The sequence below is a fragment of the Dasypus novemcinctus genome, chromosome 9 (genome assembly GCF_030445035.2).
Source record: "Dasypus novemcinctus isolate mDasNov1 chromosome 9, mDasNov1.1.hap2, whole genome shotgun sequence".
NCBI classification, from domain to species: domain Eukaryota; kingdom Metazoa; phylum Chordata; class Mammalia; order Cingulata; family Dasypodidae; genus Dasypus; species Dasypus novemcinctus.
Genome location: NC_080681.1, coordinates 120,396,550 through 120,415,957, shown reverse-complemented (window position 1 = coordinate 120,415,957; position 19,408 = coordinate 120,396,550). Strand labels below are relative to the sequence as shown.

General features: G+C 38.6%; 1 protein-coding gene across 8 annotated transcripts in view; it reads left to right on the top strand.

Moving 5' to 3' along the window:
* Positions 1 to 19,408, top strand: part of PRDM2 (PR/SET domain 2) — a 135,110-nt gene that overhangs the window by 28,507 nt on the left and 87,195 nt on the right. For 5 of the 8 annotated variants that reach the window (XM_012528965.4, XM_071217779.1, XM_071217776.1 and 2 more), the window contains 3 exons: positions 1,014 to 1,131; positions 2,474 to 2,577; positions 17,124 to 17,276. In XM_012528965.4, the coding sequence (XP_012384419.2) occupies positions 2,569 to 2,577; positions 17,124 to 17,276 (162 nt within the window). In that variant the 5' untranslated portion in view covers positions 1,014 to 1,131; positions 2,474 to 2,568. The remainder of the gene's footprint in view (positions 1 to 1,013; positions 1,132 to 2,473; positions 2,578 to 17,123; positions 17,277 to 19,408) is intronic. The other 3 variants (XM_071217778.1, XM_071217780.1, XM_071217777.1) reach the window with 1 other exon arrangement.

Genomic DNA, 19,408 nt, shown 5'->3' with positions numbered 1-19,408 from the left:
TTAAAAACTACAAGAGCTTCATTGTTGTGGGGGGAAATTAATCTTTTTAGCTTGGACTTTGGTTTTTGCCTGCATTGGTTCCTTTGAAAGTCCTTGAGAAATGTTTTCCTTTGCAGTGAAGTCAAACACACTCTCAACTACAAAGCCCAGTATTCTTAGCAGTGTCGCACACAGTGTGCCCAGCAGTTCTTTAGGGCGAATGTGGTTCCGGTTAATAGACACTTGTTTTTCCTTTGATTTGGATGTTGCTTTTCAAATAATAGTCCTGTCCTACCAGGTGGCTCAAATCCCCCTTCCTGTTTCCTTAGATACATAGCTAGTGATAATCATATTCCTTAAGATTTTAGGGAATTCTAGTGTAAACTTTGATTAGTTATTGTATAAAAATATTTTTCGTAGTGATTTTGTGATGTCGTGGTTACTTGGCATATAGTGGTAAAATACTGTTCACTGGAAAGGTTGCACCTCCAATGAGAGACCATAATTAGATATAATTTCTTGGGTGCAGTATTGGAGCCCTGGTCAGGGGGACGAGATTATTTTTGGAGTAGTGGAATCTTGGATAGGGTGTGGCCAGGTTGGTCAAGTGGCCTTTACAAGTGTGTTCCAACTCTTACTTTATGTAGAGAGTGTTGATTTTTATTTTATAAGTATCAACATGCTGAGGGCAGCCTTTGAGTTAAAAGTAAACGTAAACTGTATTTGAGTGGCAGATTCTGTGGAAGTTTAAAGCAATATGGTACCTGCAATTTATATATTTTGAAAATGGCTACAGGTGACTGGAACAAAATAAGATTAACACAGACATCACTGAAAGTTGCAGAAGTTTCTTTGGGAGCTTTAGAAGCAAGCATCAAAGCAACTCCTGAAATGTTTGACATCATTGTTTTGGTTTGCCTAGCCAGCTTCAGGTTTCTGTTACATTTTTGCATGTGTGTTTATTAGACTGGAAAAGGAAAGGTTAACTGGTTTTCCTCCCTTTTGTTGTGATCCTTCTGTTTCTTGACTTGCAGAATGGTACTGAGCCTGTTGCAGCTGCTGAGACCCTGGCCGAAATACCTGAACATGTGCTTCGAGGACTTCCGGAGGAAGTGAGGCTTTTCCCATCTGCTGTGGATAAGACCCGGATTGGTGAGTAACAGTCTCAGAGAGGCGGGAATAAAGAGCAGGCTGCTACCAGGATTCATAAAGGATTTTTAAGGTAGAGATCTAACCTTAAAAAACAAGAGAGTTATACTTTGACAGGGAAGATTGTGTCCTGCTTATCATTCAAGAATCCAGGGTGGACATAGATTATAAAAATAGAAACAGAACTACACACTCATACAAATGTACATACATACAGTTCAAGTGTCCGTTCCTCTGGGCCTTCCTGGGCCTCTTAAAAATTTAGTCAGAATACAGTGTTGGAATATATTACAGTTATTTCCTTTTTTTTTGTATATTCTTTTGATATTCCAGTTCTAAATGAATGTATGTTTGAGTATACTTTAAAAATAAATGCTTCTCCTAATTCTCTTAAAAATTACTCACTGAATAATTTGTGCATTTATTGTGTTCAAATGAATGTGATTGATTTTATAGATCGACAGATTGCTAGCTCTGTTGTCAAATATGATTCATAGCAGACTTACAGCAAGGGAGATTTGCAAATCTTAGCTGGACAGGACTGGTAAACAAGAAAATTAGGCCCAAAGGGGTGAAGGAATCTGCTCAAAGTGATGCTGTTGGTGACGGAACCACCACTGAATGCCAGTTCCCTTGATTCCTGGGCTGGTCTCCTGCCATTTTACCCGACTCCTTCTTCATCTTCTCTGTTTGGTTTATGGTCAGTGCATAGGAAATAGAAAAACACCAGAGACTGCCACAGGGCAGCACAAATCCTGGCTGCTCTTTGAAACTCTGCAAAGTAAGTGGTTTAAGTAGTTCAACTTTTCAGGAAACTTTACTAGAGAGAGTAGAGGGTTTTCCATTTTAAGCAAACAAACTTCAAAAATATTTAGCCATAAAATTACATTTCTAATCCATTATAAAAGCACCCCATGTTCATTAGATATAGCTTGAAATCAGTAGAGAAGTAAGAAAAGGAGTTTAAAAATTATTTGTAGTCTCACTACATTCTGATTTTTTTTTTTCTCTTCAGATGCTGTAATTGTGCTTTTTTCAAGTATTTGTGATTGTGCTTGGGATAGTTTTACATGTAAACATTTAAAACAAATATAAAAAATTCTTTCCTAGTTATAGCACAGTATAAGTTGCTTTTTAAAAATATTCAGAAAATACAGAAGAAAAAGAAAAATCCCCATGAGGACTTGCATTTAATTTGATTTAACTTGCTTTCATTTGATTTAACATAATCTTGGTTTTAGGCAGTCTAGCCCTTTCAATATTTTGTGAAACTGAATTAATTTTAATGCTTTCAATCTTTAAAATAACCACAATGCGTTGTAAAAATACTGGTTTTATTTTTTAGGTGTCTGGGCCACTAAACCAATTTTAAAAGGCAAAAAGTTTGGGCCATTTGTTGGTGATAAGAAAAAACGATCTCAGGTTAAGAATAATGTATACATGTGGGAGGTAAGAAAGCATTCTGGTCCTTTGTTTATCAGAGTTTTACAGGTTTTTAAAGAAATGATCTCATTCTCTCAAGATTTGACGTTTCAAATTAAAATCATTTTAATATGTTCTTTAAAATCAAGAGTATTTTTATTAAAGAAAAAATGTGTTTCCTTGGATACAGACTGCTGTTTACATATGCTTTTGCATTTGAAACCACTTGGCTGTCCTCAACAATAAATGTCAAACTCACTATTTGTATTGCCTTTTTCCAAGTGTTTTCCTTTGCAGGTAGGACCTTGTCTTCCTGTGCCATGGTCTGCTACATTGCAGGCCTCTGATAGACACTATAAAACACATTACAAAGTGGCTGCAAACAAAAGCGGTAGATTCTTTGTAATTTAGAAAATAATCTTAGTGTTCATGGAGTATTTAGAGTTGGATGTAGTCAGCACATGGCACATTTATATAGAGCTTTTAACTTTTCAGAAGGTTTTCCTTCTATTAAGCTCATGTTCCCCCCATCCTTCCTAGAAGATGGAGCAGAGCATTATCACCTTTTTAGAGATGAAGTCTAGAAAGAGAGATGAATTGCTCCTTCCCATGGCACACACATCTTGTGAGGTGCAGAAGCAACACTAGAACCCGTGCGCTTGGCAGGGAGGCAGTGAAAAATGCATCCTTTGGATTGCCTGGGTTCAAATCCTGCCTCTCATTTTGTGACTTTGCGCAGGATACTTTACCTCTGTGCTGTACAATCCTCAATTTAACAATCTAACAATGGTGCGTAGTTGTGAAGAGAAAATTTGTTGTTATGCCTGCTGTCTCCTGGATCATTGTGTTGGGAATCCAGCATTTCTGTTGACTGAGCTCAGATCAGGTGCCCAGGGGGGAGCCCCTCCCACTCTCAAAGCAGCCCCTTGGTGCAGTTCCTTTTTAAAAGCAAGCGAAGTGTTTGGGTGGTAAGGAAAAACGTTCCTGTCAGGAACATTTTCCCACATAAATATCTAAAAGCATAAAAATAAAATATTTTAGGAGATATTTAGACAGTTTCCATCAAGAAGTTCTGTGGCATTAATATGTTTGGAGTGTGTTGCTATTTCTCACCATGCTGTAAGCAGTGTTTTTTAACTTGAAAATGCCCAGTTTTCCCCAGTAATTTTGAATTTCTTTGTTTCTTGTGAATCCCTCATAATATATCGTCCAACTATTAAGCAAAGAAGCCTTAGGAAGTGAGGATTTACCACAAGAATCATTGCATGATGCTATTTCACCACTTTTGAGGTAAAAGAACCGTAAGAGTAGAAAAATTACCCAGCCAAAAAATTAATGTATTAATTATTTAAGGCAGTGCCCACATGATTAAAATAATGTGCTTCAAAATAAATTGCTTTTATTTTTTTTAAGATTTATTTTTATTTATTCTCTCCCCTTCCCTCATCTTGTCAGCTCTCTGTGTTGATTCACTGTGTGTTTTTCTGCATCCGCTTGCATTATCCGGTGGCACTGGGAAACTGCGTCTCTTTTTTGTTGCGTCATCTTTCTGCGTCAGCTTTCCTACTCAGGGATGCTGCTGTGTGGCACGGCACTCCTTGCGCATGGGGCCAGCTTACCACATGGATCAGGAGGCCCTAAGGATCGAACCCTGGACCCTCCATCTGGTAGATAGACACTCTATCACTTGAGCCATGTCCGCTCCCCAAAATAAATTGCATTTTTAGCTTTACAAGTTTCCCTATGAAAACTAATGAATATGATATGGCAAGGTTGACACTAACCTTAGTGAAGAGGTCAGGGAATTAGAAAATGCTATTTCACTGTTTCTGTGTATGCTGTGCTAAGCTTGAACAAATGCCATTAATATTGAACTTAAGCTAATGGTACCTATTTTATCCAGCATAACAATTTGATATTGTTGGGCACATTATATAAATTATTAATAGTGCCTTTTGTAAATTAAGCTTCATTTACATTGAAATTCATACATGTTAATAGTTTGTTGAAAAATTGTAAGCTAGAACTATGACATTAAGGACTTGATTTCCCTTAGAAACTTGATAACTTATCTTTGTAATTTAAGACACAGTGCTACTTATGCACTACTATAGTTTATGAATCCTTATGCCATTGCTTGTTCTTTTTAGTCAGTTTTAAAATTCAGTTCTTCTCAAGGCTGGCTTTTTCATCCTTGAAATAGGAAAAAATATCTGGATGTCATTCAGATAGTCTGAACTACAACATAATTTTGTTATATTAGCTAAAGAAACCTTTAAGCCTTTTGCTGAGTTAAAATAAAAGTGGAGGGGAGCAGATGTAGCTCAAGTATGAAGTCCTGGGTTTAATTCCTGGTTATTGAATGAAAAACCAACAACAACAATAACAAAAGTTTTTAAAAAGTGAATATATATGACATATATATGTGTAATACATGATATATATATGTTTAAGTATGGGTTGTTGCACATGGCAAACTATAGGAAGCATAAATAATAATAATTATTATTATTGTTGTTACTATTTGGCAGTACTGGGAATCAAACCTGGGACTTCGCATATGTGAGGAAGGCTCTCAACCACTGAGCTACATCTGCTCCCAGGAAGTATAAATTATAATGTAAATATTTCTTATAAAGGGGAAAATAAAAATCTAGGTAAAATTTAGTATTTTTTTACCAATTTTTTCAGCCCTGGTCTCATCCTCAGACTAGCATCAGAATGCCCCTTGTTTAAGGTAACAGAAACTGCTTATAATCAGGATCTCATCTTGGCATTTTTCTTCCTTTAAAGCCCCCTCAAACCAGCTTATCTTTATTATTTTTTTGTCTTTATTTTGTCTTTATTTTAATGTTACATTAAAAAAATATGAGGTCCCCATATACCCCCCACCCCCCTCATCCCACTCCTTCCCCCATAACAACAACCTCCTCCAACATCATGAGACATTCATTGCATTTGGTGAATACATCTCTGAGCACCACTGCACCTCATGGTCAATGGTCCACATCATAGCCCACACTCTCCCACAGTCCATCCAGTGGGCCATGGGAGGACATACAATGTCTGGTAACTGTCCCTGCAGCACCACCCAGGACAACTCTGAGTCCCGAAAATGCCCCCACATCACATCTCTTCCTCCCACTCCCTACCCCCAGCAGCCACCATGGCCACTTTCTCCACACCAATGCCACATTTTCTTTGATTACTAATCACAATAGTTCATGAATAGAATATCAGCAAGTCCACTCTAATCCATACTCTATTCCTCCATCCTGTGGACCTTAGAATGGTTGTGTCCACTCCACATCTATATCAAGAGGGGGCTTAGATTCCACATGGATGCTGGATGCAATTCTCCTGCTTTCAGTTGTAGGCACTCTTGGCTCCCTGGTGTGGTGGTTGACCTTCTTCACCTCCATGTTAGCTGAGTGGGGTAAGTCTAATAAAGTAGAGTGTAGGAGTTGCAAGTCTGTTGAGGCTCAAGGCCTGGCTATCACATGGTCAGTCCAGAGATTCAGGTCCCCTGGATATACGTTAAACCCTAGCACCAACTACAGCTCCGGTAAAAATAACAGGAAAGGCTTGTGGACAAAGATCACAGGAAAGGCTTGTGGACAAAGATCACATCTGAGTCCAGCTCCATCACACAGAAACACAAACTCCAAAGTAGGGCCAGCTGAGATGGCACTGAACTCCATCTGCCATGACCATAGAACCTGTGGGTCTCTGTAGCCCTCAGAAGAACCAATACCTGGGGTTGTATCTACTTTATCTGTCTCTGAGACTCTGCTCAGGTGTGCATAAGGGCAACCCCTCTGATAACCTCCTGGCTCTTTTTGGAGACTCATAGCCATATAAACTCATTTGTCCTTTCCATTTCCCCCTTTGATTCAGGTCAAAAAGCATTTTTAACTCCTGGTATTATATATAGATTGAGATATTCTGCTGGTCCAAGTTGACCCTTTTATTCAAGGTCATTTTCTAGTTACATCATCAGCTGGTACTTGGTAGTAATCCCTTGGTGCCACGGATGCTCATCCCCGGGAGTCATGTCCCACGCTGGGGGGAAGGCAATACATTTACATGCTGAGTTTGGCTTCGAGATTGGCCACATTTGAGCAACACAGAGGCTCTCAGGAGGTAACTCTTAGGCGCCCTGCAGCTCTAGGCCTTATTCTTATTTCAGGTGCACAGGCTTACAAGCATAGTCATTAGTATCAAGGGCTCATTGTTGAACCTTCCTTCTTTTTTGTTGCAGCTTATCTTTTGATAGTTGGGTTTTATACTCCAACTAGAGCTCCATTTTAAACTAATCTAAGACAAGGTGTTAAATTGCTTTTCTTGAGCCCTTGCTTATCTAGCCAGTCTTAAATCCTCTAAGCTTTCATTGAAAACATTCTGTTAAATAAGAAATCATAGGGAGAAAAATAGTGGAATATTCTTGGGGTAAATGCACAGGGAGACAGGTTCTTGAAAGAGGAGAGCATTCCTTTATGAGCTTCTGGTACTGCTAGCTAACTGAAACTTGGACCAGAATGGAACACTTCTTTGGACTTGCCTGTACATGCTGAACAGTCTGCAGTATTTTTAAACCGCTTTGGATGAAATCCTTTTAAATTCACTTCTGTAGGTCCCAAATGCTTCTAATGAACAGAACTTTTAAAATGTTTGAATAAGAATGATTTTAATGTTTTTTTAATTATAAAAGTAATACATCCTCACTATAAAAAATATAAACAATACCAAAAAATATAAACAAGAAAATGAAAATCATCTGAATTCCTACCACCTAGGGATAATCATGCTTAGCATTTTTGTGATCATTAAGTTGTGCCCCGTGTGTCTCACATACACAGATACATGTGTCAACACCATATAGAAGGACTTTACACAAATGAGAACAAATAATACATGTAGTTTGTAATCTTCATTTTTCTTTCCATATGTTGTGGATGAATATCTGCTTCTAGGGAAGCGGACTTGGCCCAATGGATAGGGCATCTGCCTACCACATGGGAGGTCCACGGTTCAAACCCCGGACCTCCTTGACCCATGTGGAGATGGCCCACGCGCAGTGCTGATGCGTGCAAGGAGTGCCGTGCTCCGCAGGGGTGTCTCCTTTGTAGGAGAGCCCCACGCGCAAGGAGTGCACCCCGTAAGGAGATCCGCCCAGTGTGAAAGAAAGTGCAGCCTACCCAAGAATGGCACCACACACACGGAGACCTGACACAACAAGATGATGCAACAAAAAGAAACATAAATTCCCGGTGCCCCTGATAAGGATAGAAGCGGTCACAGAAGAACACAACAGCAAATGGACACAGAGAGCAGATGACTGGGGGGGTGGGGGAGGGGAAGGGGAGTGAAATAAAAAATAAATCTTCAAAAAAATATCTGCTTCTGATACTTATCTATGGCTGCCTAGAATTCCATTGTATACCATTCATGATCTATTTAACCATGTTGTACATTTAAATAGTTTTAATCTTTAATGATTTTAAACAATTTTTCAATGATCAAAACTCAGTGTAGGGAAACGGACTTGGTCCAGGGGATAGGGCATCCGTCTACCAAATGGGAGGTCCACGGTTCAAACCCCAGGCCTCCTTGACCTGTGTGGAGCTGGCCCATGCACAGTGCTGATGCGCACAAGGAGTGCCCTGCCACGCAGGGGTGTCCCTCACGTAGGGGAGCCCCATGGGCAAGGAGTGCGCCCCGTAAGGAGAGGCGCCCAGCACGAAAGAAAATGCAGCCTGCCCGGAAATGGCACTACACACACGGAGAGCTGACGCATTAAGGTGACGCAACAAAAAGAAACAGATTCCCATGCCGCTGACAACAACAGAAGTGGACAAAAAGAAGAACATGCAGCAAATGGACACAGAGAACAGACAACTGGGATGGGGGTGGGGGAGGGGAGAGAAATAAATAAAATAAATCTTAAAAAAAACTCAGTGTACCTACTGTTGACTTGTCTGATTATCTTCTAGAAGTGCAATTGTTAAGTCACAAAAGTTTGTGCGTTTTAACCTTTGGGACATTTTGCCAAATAGCTCTCCTGAGGGGTGGCAACAATTTACTCACCCACCATGAGTAGGGGTTTCTTCCTAGCCTTTTAAAGTCTGGTATTTTTAATCTTTTTAATACTTTTTTTTTTTCATTCTTAAGAGGCGAAACCTGATAGTTCACTGCTTCTATTTGCATTTTATTCATTCAGACAACAAATATATTTTGAATCAGAAGGATGGGGGTGGGAAGAAGTAGAATTATATATCATTATAATTGATAGCAATATTGTCTCTGTCAGTGAGAAGATTTTAATGTAATTTTTTTAAGGAGTAAAACAAACTGTTTTTGTCTATACTGTTATGGTTAGGTATAAGCAAGTCTGTTCCATAGTCCTTGCTTTCTCAGTTCTTCTAATTTCAGATTAATATTGCAAGCAAGGAGAAAAAAGAGAGTTGAGAATGTAACCAGCTGATTCTGCAGAGCATCTTTTCAGAAAATACTACTCAACTCTTAGTCTTCTCTTCGAATTTCTAAACCATGCATCAACATAGCACTGTGGTAAAGGATCTAGATCACGGGCTGATACTACTATAACCTGTGGGCCAAATCCAACCTGCACCCTCTTTTCAATGGCCTCAAAGAATGGCTTACATTTTTAAGCAGTTGAGACAAATCAAAAGAATAATATTTAATGAAGTGAAAATTATATGAAATCCAAATTTCATTATCCATAAGTAAAGTTTTATTGGAACATGGCTATGTTCATTCTTCTACATATTATTGGTGGCTGTTTTTGTCCTACAGTGGCAGAATTGAGTGTTTGTGACAGAAACCGTATGGCCAGCAAAAACCAACATATTTGCTGTCTGACTCTACAGAAAAAGTTTGCCAAGCACCGATCTCAGTGTGTGGGGAAGAGGTACAGTAGTGGAAGCGGTGCTATCTGATGTGTTAGGTATATCCCGAGATGCTGAGTGGTTAGTAGCAATATGCACATTTTGAACCGAGTCCTTAAAAGTGGGAAGACTATAAAGTGGGTTTTAACAGGATGGAGGAATAGAATATGGATTAGAGTGGACTTACTGATATTCTATTCATGAACTATTGTGATTAGTAATCAAAGAAAATATGGCATTGGTGTGGAGAAAGTGGCCATGGTGGCTGCTGGGTGTGGGGAATGGGAGGAAGAGATGAGATGTGGGGGCATTTTTGAGACTTGGATGCTGCAGGGACAGTTATCGGACATTGTATGTCCTCCCATGGCCCACTGGGTGAACTGTGGGAGAGTGTGGGCTATGGTGTGGACCATCAACCATGAGGTGCAGCGATGCTCAGAGATGTATTCACCAAATGCAATGAATGTCTCATGATGATGGAGGAGATTGTTGCTATGGGGGGAGGAGTGGGGTGAGGGGGCTGGGATGTATATGGGGACCTCATATTTTCTTAATGTAATATTTAAAAAAATAAAGAAAAATAAATAAATAAAGTGGGTTTTAATAGAAACTCCTGGGCAAGTGGTATCCATTTTCTCTCAGCCTTAGTACTAATTAAGATGTTGGAGCGCAGGTGATCTTCCTGAACAGATTATTTTGTATCCGACCAACAGCCTGGCCTGTCACACAAAAAAAATTCTGTTTGGGAGGTTATCTATTAGCTGGTTCAACCCATTAGTTAAGCCTTTGTGGCCTGGGTACTGTCCTAAGTTCTGGAGCCCCCCATTTGGCAGGTAACACTTGGTATTACATAGGACCATTGGTAGTATCTCATGGAGATTTGTTTGTGGAATAAAAGAACATTAGAAATGATCTAATCTTTGCACAGATGAGTAAACTGAAGGAGCTTGCCTGAACTCTTAGCTGTAAGTCAGGTCTAGAACCCATGTTTCTTGGTTACCTGCTCAGTGATCTTCCCAATGTAGTAAAGCCTGGAGACTATTTTTTTTGTGTTGTAGATTCTTTTGAAAATTCGATGAAAGCGATGTCTTTTCTCCCCAGAAAGTACACAAATGCACATATGTACTCCACCTTTTGCATTTGTTTTCTAGAGTTGTATGGAATTCTTAAACATCCCTGGTCCATAGGTAGAATTCCTGATTTAAGAATAAGAACAAACTATTTTTTCATCCAGTGGATGTTGAATGGGGGCCTACTGAAAACCAGTCAACATTCATTGAGCATGTTGGGAGATTTTCCAGAACTGTTTGTAGAGTTGTAGGTATAAAACCTACTCAAAGTAATTTCAAAAGAGAGGGTCAGTCAGTGTGAGTTCCTTGGTAGAGATGGGTAAGGGACTGAGCTATTTATTTTTAAAATTTGTATTTTAGAATTTCTTATAAAAGTAACCTGTACATTGGGAAATGTCCTCTAACAAGTGGCTTATTGTAGTAGAATGTCCCACTACCTGTTAGGTTCTCTTTTTCCTTATTCTAGAATCTTCAGAACATTTCAGAGACAGTGATGCATTTGAATAGCTCTCTTAAAAGAAGCCCCTGGTTTTCTAAAGGAATCTGAGAAGTCACATAGTTGATACTGAGTATCCATTTTTGTCTTTAGCCACCAGAAAGTTACTTCTGTAGGTTTGCAATTTTGTAATCCTTGACAGTCTCTCCAGGTATCTTATTCTGTAATCAAAAAAGCAACTGGCATGTGAATATTTCAAGAAGGATAGTATTTTTTAGGTAAGAACTTTAATACTCTTACTTTTAAGGTTATAACTTTTATTAAATGTTTTCATTGACATATATACCAAAACAAGGTTGTCTTTTTTTTTTCCCTTTATCCTCACTTTTAAATGAGGACAGTAAACCCCTCATTGATTTGTTTGACTGCAAAGGAGATGATGTGTATGACATTACTTGGTATATAGAAGGCAGGGCTATAGTAAAATTAAGTCTGAAAATCAAAGAAAAAAACTGAATGATTTTGAGAGGGTAAAACCTTTTTTTGAGTACTTTTAAAAAAGATTACCACGAGATCTTTATTTTTACTTAGAATGTCTTTCTCCCTAATGTCAGAGAATAGGGACTGTATCTTAAAACCAAAACATTGAAGTACTGTGCTGAGGAAATGCCTGCAACTGACTTCTGAAGGCTCTCTGAGTTAATACTTACTTATGGTGACTCATTGGAAGTAAATGCTATGAAAGTTCAATGGGGGAGAAGTGACTCTTACCTTCTATCTCCCCTTTACTCTTTTTTTTTTTTGGTCCAGACAAAAGGAAACAATTAGATGATGTAAGTATTCAAGGAACAGACAGGGAAAATGGGAAAAGAGGTAGAGGGCAAAATGCTGGAAATCCAGCAAGCTTGAACACCAGAGATAGATATGAAAAGGAACCTCAGGTAGTATGGACAAACGGACTATTGCAGTGGGCGCCCTGATCTCCAAGAAGGGTTCTGTCTTCATCGTGAGTATGTTAGAGCCTTCAGTTACATGCAGTGGAGAAGGAAGCCCAGAAAGCAGCCGAAAGAAATGGTTTTGTTACTGTAGAATGTAACATTGGGGAGCTGGTTTGGTTGAGTGCAAGATTTATGGCATCATGTGAGTTGATGCAGTATGGAGGAGGCTGCTTTATTACCCTGCCTTGATTTCTGCCAAAGTAAGCTGATTACTGCACATTAAGACTGACTAAGGAGAAGCAGATGTGGCTCAAGTGATAGAGCTTCTGCCTACCATATGGGAGGACCCACGTTTGATCCCTGGAGCCTCCTGGTGAAAAAGAAGAAGAGAAAGCGTGCCTGCATGGCAAGCCAGTGCCCACGTGAGTGCCAGCATGGTGAGAGAAACTTCCCGTGTGGTGAGCCAGTGCCTGCACAAGTGAGTTGCACAGCAAGATGATGACATCAAAAGAGAGACAAGGGAGAGTCAAGGTGAAACGCATCAGAAACCAGGAACTGAGGTCGTGCAATTGACAGGGAACCTCTCTCCACATCAGGGGTCTCCAGGATCGAATCCCGGTGAATCCTAGAGGAGAGAAAATGAAAAGACAACACAGACAGCAAAAACATTAGGATGGGAGGAGAGTGTGGGAATAAATAAATAAATCCTAAAAAAGAGATTGACTAAAGACCTTATAGGTGAGCAGCTGAGGATTCTATTGTTAATCTAAAGTTAATCCTCATTAATTGCGTGAGGATTTACTTTATTTACAAATTAAATTGATACAATGGTATAACAAGTAATGATGAGGAAGGATATAAATTAAACCTCCATCCCCATCTCCTGTGTTTTAAGTTTGGTTGGTTAATTCTTTGCAAACCTTTCTGTATATGCATGATAACTTAAGTTTGAATGTCAAATTAAATTTGAGTATGTACCAAATTTCGATTTTAGTTTCTATTTTATGACTATATCACAATTACTGGATTAACTTGAATTGGAAAATGGGTGCTATGAAAATTGCATTCAGGTTGACAAAGAGTTAATATCCATTCTTTTTAGTGGAAGAGGCAGAAAGGCAGTAGGGCTAGATAACTTAGGCAAAAGCCAGTGTTTCAGTTTGCCAAAGGGCTGCCAATGCAAAGTACCAGAAATAGGTTGGCTTTTATAATGGGAATTTTATTTAGGGTAAAAGTTTATGGTTCTGAGGCCATGAAATATCCAAATCAAGGCATCACCAGAGATGCTTTCTCACCAAAGTCAGCAACTGGTGCTCCTGGGGTTCTGTGAAGCAAGATGGCTGCCGATCTGTGCCAAGGTCCCTGCCCTCCTCTCCAGGACCTGCGTCTCCCAGAGCTCATCTGTGGCCAACCAGGCATAGGGCTTGTTCCTTTCCGGGCCTTCTCTCTCAGTCTCAGCTGCTTCACTTTCTTCCCAAGTTCAGCTGTGGGTTCTTAGGCATGTAACTGGTCTCTTCAGCCTTGAACTGCTCTGTGGACCCAGCCTCTTGGGGACTTTGAGCTTAAACTTTGGCTGCTAGCGACCCTCGAGTCCTCTCTCACATGGTAGAATCAAAAACGGCAGAGCCCCCTATTCCTGTGTGTCTCACTCTGTGTCTCCGTTTAGGTAAGACCCGGCAAGAAGGCAGAGACTAAATCTGAATCATGCCTCACTGACATAGTCCAATCAAATGGGTCTCTTACTCAAAGGAATGGATTAGTTAATAAAAACATAATCTTTCTCTTTTTGGGATTCACCAAATTCAGACTGTCACAGCTAGGGATGGAGACAAGGGGGGGGGGAAGGTAAATTGAGAACCCCCTTGGTAGGGGAAAAGGTAAATTGAGAACCCCCTTGGTAGGACAAAAGTGCCGCGCTCCCTTCCCCCTTGCTCCCTTTCTGCATGTCTGCTTCATTTTGGTGAAGAAGTAAATGAGGGAATGGGGAACTCTTAAGGTAAACCACAGATTATAGTTAATAGTACAATTCTAAAAATATGTTTTGATGAAAATTGTAACTAATGTACCACACTAATGCCTGGTGTTAATAATATGGTGCTATATGGAAACACTGTATTTTATGCATGATTTTTCTGTAAACAACTTTTCCAATAAGAAAAGAAAAGTAAATGAGGGGACTCAGGTTTGAATCCTGGCTCTGGCTTTTAGTGGCTTCATGATTTTGGTGAGGTTACCAACCTTCCCCAAGTTTCCTCATTTTAAAAAGCAGTCTAATAATAGAAACAGTAATAGTAATAGATATACTGCCTGGTGGAGACCTGCTTTCCTTTCTTTGTTTTTTTTTCTCCAAATGGGGAGTTTCCATTTGGAAGTTAACTTGTAAAAGTTGTTTATAAATAGAGCATAACCAGGTGTCCTTGCCCTGTTGAAAGGGATCAGGGAAAATTAATGATTATAAGGGAGTATTTCTTTTTGTGATCAGGTCAGCTGAGTAATTATTGGTCATTATATAGATTTGGAAATAGATTTATTACTTGGCTTTTATTGGGTTTGAGCTGGAGTGGGGCCTTTACATTGTCTGTCTGAAAATTCAGAAGAGATTCTAGTTATCTGCTGTCTTTCTACCTCTCTAGCCTAATTGTGCCTTTTCTTCAGTCTAGTAATTTGTAGTTACATTAAGCACAATTCTGTCATGTTTTAGAGATTAGGTTATGTGCATCAGTTCCTAAAACTGATTACAATTGGGAACCAAAATTTGACCAGTTACGATAGTTAATTATAAAGTTAAAGCCTCAATAAAAATGAGAATGCCACGTACTTATAAAAAAATTCTCTATTGTTAATACTTTGGGATACACATACACACATTATTGAGATATATTTATATATTCTCCATTAATGTATATTTTTGTATATTACTTTTTTAGTTTAGCTTAGCATTCAGCAGACCTTGGTTAACTTCATTCAAATTTTAGGTTTCCATTTAAAAGATTTGTTTTCTTCTTCTCACCTTTGTTTTTTTCTGTGTAGATAATACTAAACTGATGGAGAATAAGTAAAAAATTCAGATATGTAAAGAAAATAAATACTTATCAGAGAAACTGTTAACATTTTCATACTTTTCATTTCATATTATTTCTGTCATATGTATTCGTATGATTAAAACAAAAATGTTATAATCTATAATTTCCATAGATGGTATTCAGTCCTCTAGCATCTGTTGATCTTTTTTCTTCTAATTACAGAAATAATGTGTGTTTGTTGGAAAACGTCTTAAAGACTGTAGAAATAGCTAACATAGAAAATAAAAGTTCTCACAAAATCCTATTAAATTGTTTATATAGCAGTACTTTCTAATATCTGCTTAGTGTTCCACTATATGGATGGACCATAATTTACTGAGTTAATTCCATCTTGTCTTCATTTAGCAATGAATTGGAAACAGTCTATAGTAAACCACACTGTATGACATCTTTGTATAGACATCTTGGTGCAGTTGCTCAATTATCTCATTAGAATCAATTCCTACAAATGTGTATGCTGGTTAGAACATATGTACATTAAAAAAAATTTTTTTTTATTAGGCACTTTTAAATTCTAAATTCAAAAAACATACCAGTTTGTTCTCTGATCAGTGAAGTTTTGGGGAATGTTTGTTTTGAACCCGTTATTTTTTTCTTTTTTAAAAAAGAACAAACCTTTGCCAGTATGATAGGCAAAAATTGTATTAATTTGAAATTATGCTTATTAGTTTAATTTTTCCACAAAGTTTGGACAAATGTATTTCTTTTTGAATTACTTGTTTGCCAGTATATTTCTTTTAATTGAAGGATCAATCTTTTTCTATAAAATGGAATGTTTTCTTGTTGTATAGTAAGTATGACTTAGAAGATGCCCCAGTCCCCTTTGAAACACAACAAGCTATGCATTAATAAAGAGTTCACCCAGTTGGAACACCTGCTCTTTGTAAAGATCCATATTGACTGGAGAGCTGGAAAATCTTGGCTCAGCCTGTCTTGTTATCCTGCAGCAGACAAATGGGCTCTTGATGCCTCTTCTACCTTTGTCAGGTTTTCTGGCACCATCTCTATGCTCTCTGCATTCCCACTGATCTCTGTGGTGCGGGGTAGGGACTAAGTGAAACTTTGCCTTCCCTGCTTCTATATGAAAGTAAGACTTTTTATCTCTGAATCTGGTGACAGTTTCTATAGAAGGATTGGCAGGAAGGGAGAGGAAAATTCCTATGTAAGTTTGTTTAAAGTGACTAATGTGGGCTGATGATGTTAAAGGGCCATTTCTTCTCCTCTTTATTTTATCAGGTTGGCAGACATGGCAAAGCTATCTTTTAAACTAAACCAACTTAAATGAGTTTGATGTATTAAGTTTAAATTTTGTACTGTGATATTGCCTCTTCATAACATGTTGTTTGGGAGCTGTTTTGTTTTAAAGGGACAGGTGTATGTATATGAATATATGTGTGTATATATATCTGTAACTGTATATGTATTTATGTAAGAGCTGAAGATGAGTGGAACATTGAAAAGGAGTCCAGTGTAGCATGGATAACCTCCCTTTAAAATACAAAAACCACACAGCTGTGCAGGGCACTGGTTGTTCCTAGAGTGGGTTCCCTAACACTTCAGTCCTGAGAGATGTGCCAGGTAGAGAAGGGTTTAAGGGTCAGCTGAGTTTACAGGAGCAGCTTACCCCTTCTCACCCACATGGAGGAGGCTTATAATGCACTTCACCTTACTAAAGGTACCTGTAAACCCTGCTGTGCAGGAACCTGTTGAATTGTGTAGCCCAGCATGCCTGGGACCCAGAACTCAACTTGTATAACAACCCCCAAAGCCTGTGGAGTTTGTGCTGTGGGACACTGCTATGAACTTTATTTTTCTCTTTGTTATGCTTTAGGGAATGTAGTTATTTCTCTTTGCATATATATTTGCAAGGCATTTGAAGTTCATCAAGTACATTAACTATAGCTTTTTAACTTTAGGGGAAAAATGTTCAAACAAACTGGAAAAATAATGAGAATTACTCAGTTTTGGACCTTGGTTTCCATCTTGTTTTTTTCTTTTCCCTGTTGCTTGTTTATTTTGTTTCTATGAAATACTTTATTGACTGCATATAATGAAAAATAATTAAGTCTTAAAAGTTGAAAGCAGAAACTTTTTAATGGTGCTCCTATTTTAACAAATGGTTTTGTTTCTTCTCCAAGGTATATTACCCCAATTTGGGATGGATGTGCATTGATGCCACTGATCCACAGAAGGGGAACTGGCTGCGTTATGTGAATTGGGCTTGCTCAGGAGAGGAACAAAATTTATTTCCACTGGAAATCAACAGGGCCATTTACTATAAAACTTTAAAGGTAACAATGTTAGAATTAGTCTGCTGTTATTTACTCTGCATGCACTTTTCTAAATGTTGTCCTTAAATACTCATGACTGACAGTATCAACTTTACAGACCTTGAAAGGATTATGTTTGAAAATGGTTCAGCTCAGGGCTCAGGCATCCACACACTCAGGGTTCTGTGTTTTAAATATATAGTTGCCACTGCTTCCTGTGCGTTAGTGAACTAAAAGATGATTATGGTAAGTAATTATATACTTTATCTTTATAGATACTGATGAGTTAAGCCTGTGGCAGCTGCTTCCCTTCTCCTAGGATAAGATGCATTAGGAACTGTCTGACTGGCAGATTTGTCCAGATTTATCCAATTGTGAGACACCCAGGTGGTTCTGGGTTAACTGAAAACACTTTCTTATATACTTCAATATAAATATAGCCTTGAGTTGGCTTTTCTTTTCCCTAGATTTTATTCAGAATAGAAACTAAACAGAATGTTTTTTATTTCTGTCAGCTTTTTATTTTTAGATATTAATTGTTGAGATAAAAAATGAGGAAAGTCATTTTTCAGAGTTTGTGGTGAGGTCAGAGGTCACTGAATCCCTTCAGGGAAGTTTATTATGGAAGCATTGAGTACTGCTGCGTTTCTGTGACATGCAAGGCCATGCCTGCTTCACTCATTCTCAAGAGCCATGTCCTCTCTGAGGCAAACCTGGACTCAGCATGTATGGAAATATGCTCTAAGCCGAATTTTTGAGGATATAACGGCAGATGATTGTTGTCTTGTGGAATAGATGTGTTTGCCAATGTTGTTATAGGGCAAGTTTCTCCTTATTTACTTATTTCTATTAAAATTTCACATATTGGGGGACACGCCATGAAAAATTTGTCTCCATGAAATTGAAAACTTTTGATGAGCAAGCATTTAAGATAGTGGTCGGTCAGCTTTGCAGTATGCTGAGTGTCGCTAGTGTGGTAGCACCAACACTTCTGAAAGTCTAGTCCACATGTAGCTGTTTAGTTTTCCTGTGCAGTTTTTCCTGATATCTTTAGCCCATTGGATTACTCTGCATCTCAGTTATACCCACCTCCTTGTTTTCAGCCCGAGTTGGGGGGTACTTTCTCATTTAAAACATCTTCACCTTTTTTCCTGTTTTGTTTCGGTTGGATTGTAATAGCTTAGTTTTCTAGTAAGTATTGTTACTCAATTTTGTTACACTGAAGTTTGAAATTTGACTCAAGATTTGATTGAAGAATTCATTCTTTGTCTCACATTTACCTAAAGTGAGTCAGTGATTGGGTCAATGAGGTAGAATCCTGGTAGAGATGAAATAACAGCTGGGGGGGGTAGGAGAGGCTCCCAAGAAAAAGTGCGCTTGGGAGAAAGTGGAACCATTTGCAGTTGCTTCATTAGACTTCAAGTTCAAATGGTTTCCCTCATATCAAATACACGGTAACTTTGAGTAGCAGTATAGGCTGGTGGTTAGAAGAGTAAACTCTGAAGCCAGACTGCCTGGGTTGAGTCCTGGCTTGCTGTGACCGTAGGCAAGTCTGTGTGACTTTACCAGTGGCGTGACCTTAGGCAAGTTACCTCTCTCTACTTCACCTCCGTCTTCTGTGAGACACTGATAATTAGAGTGCTGCCGTCATCAGGTGGTTGTGATGATTACATGCATGAAGTAGTACAAAACAAGTGGTAGCTATTTTGTTTTTAGAGAGGTAGTGTGTTGTGGCTAAGAGTGGGGACTTTGGAGTTAGACTGACTTGTAAGCAAATTTTGGCTTCTAAATGTGTAACCACGAGATATTCCTTAATCTGTGTCTTAGTTTTTTCATCTGTAAAAATGGAGGTAATAGAAGTACTAATTCATACAGTTGTTATAAACATTAAGCAAGTCAACACGTGTAAAGTTCTTTGTCCAACGTAAGCAAAGTGTTAACTACTTACACTACTGGTAGTATTTTTACCTGCCTTTGTCTGAAATAATGCAGTTCTGATCTTTGCAGACCTCTACCATCCCAACTGTTGGTATTTGCCCAGGTATGCACAAGGCCTTTCTGATTCCTTGTTAGTGATTAACTATATTCTTCAAGACTAAACTTTTTCTGTAGGTTGGGTTTTGTAAATAAATTACATGTGATACTCTCTGGAC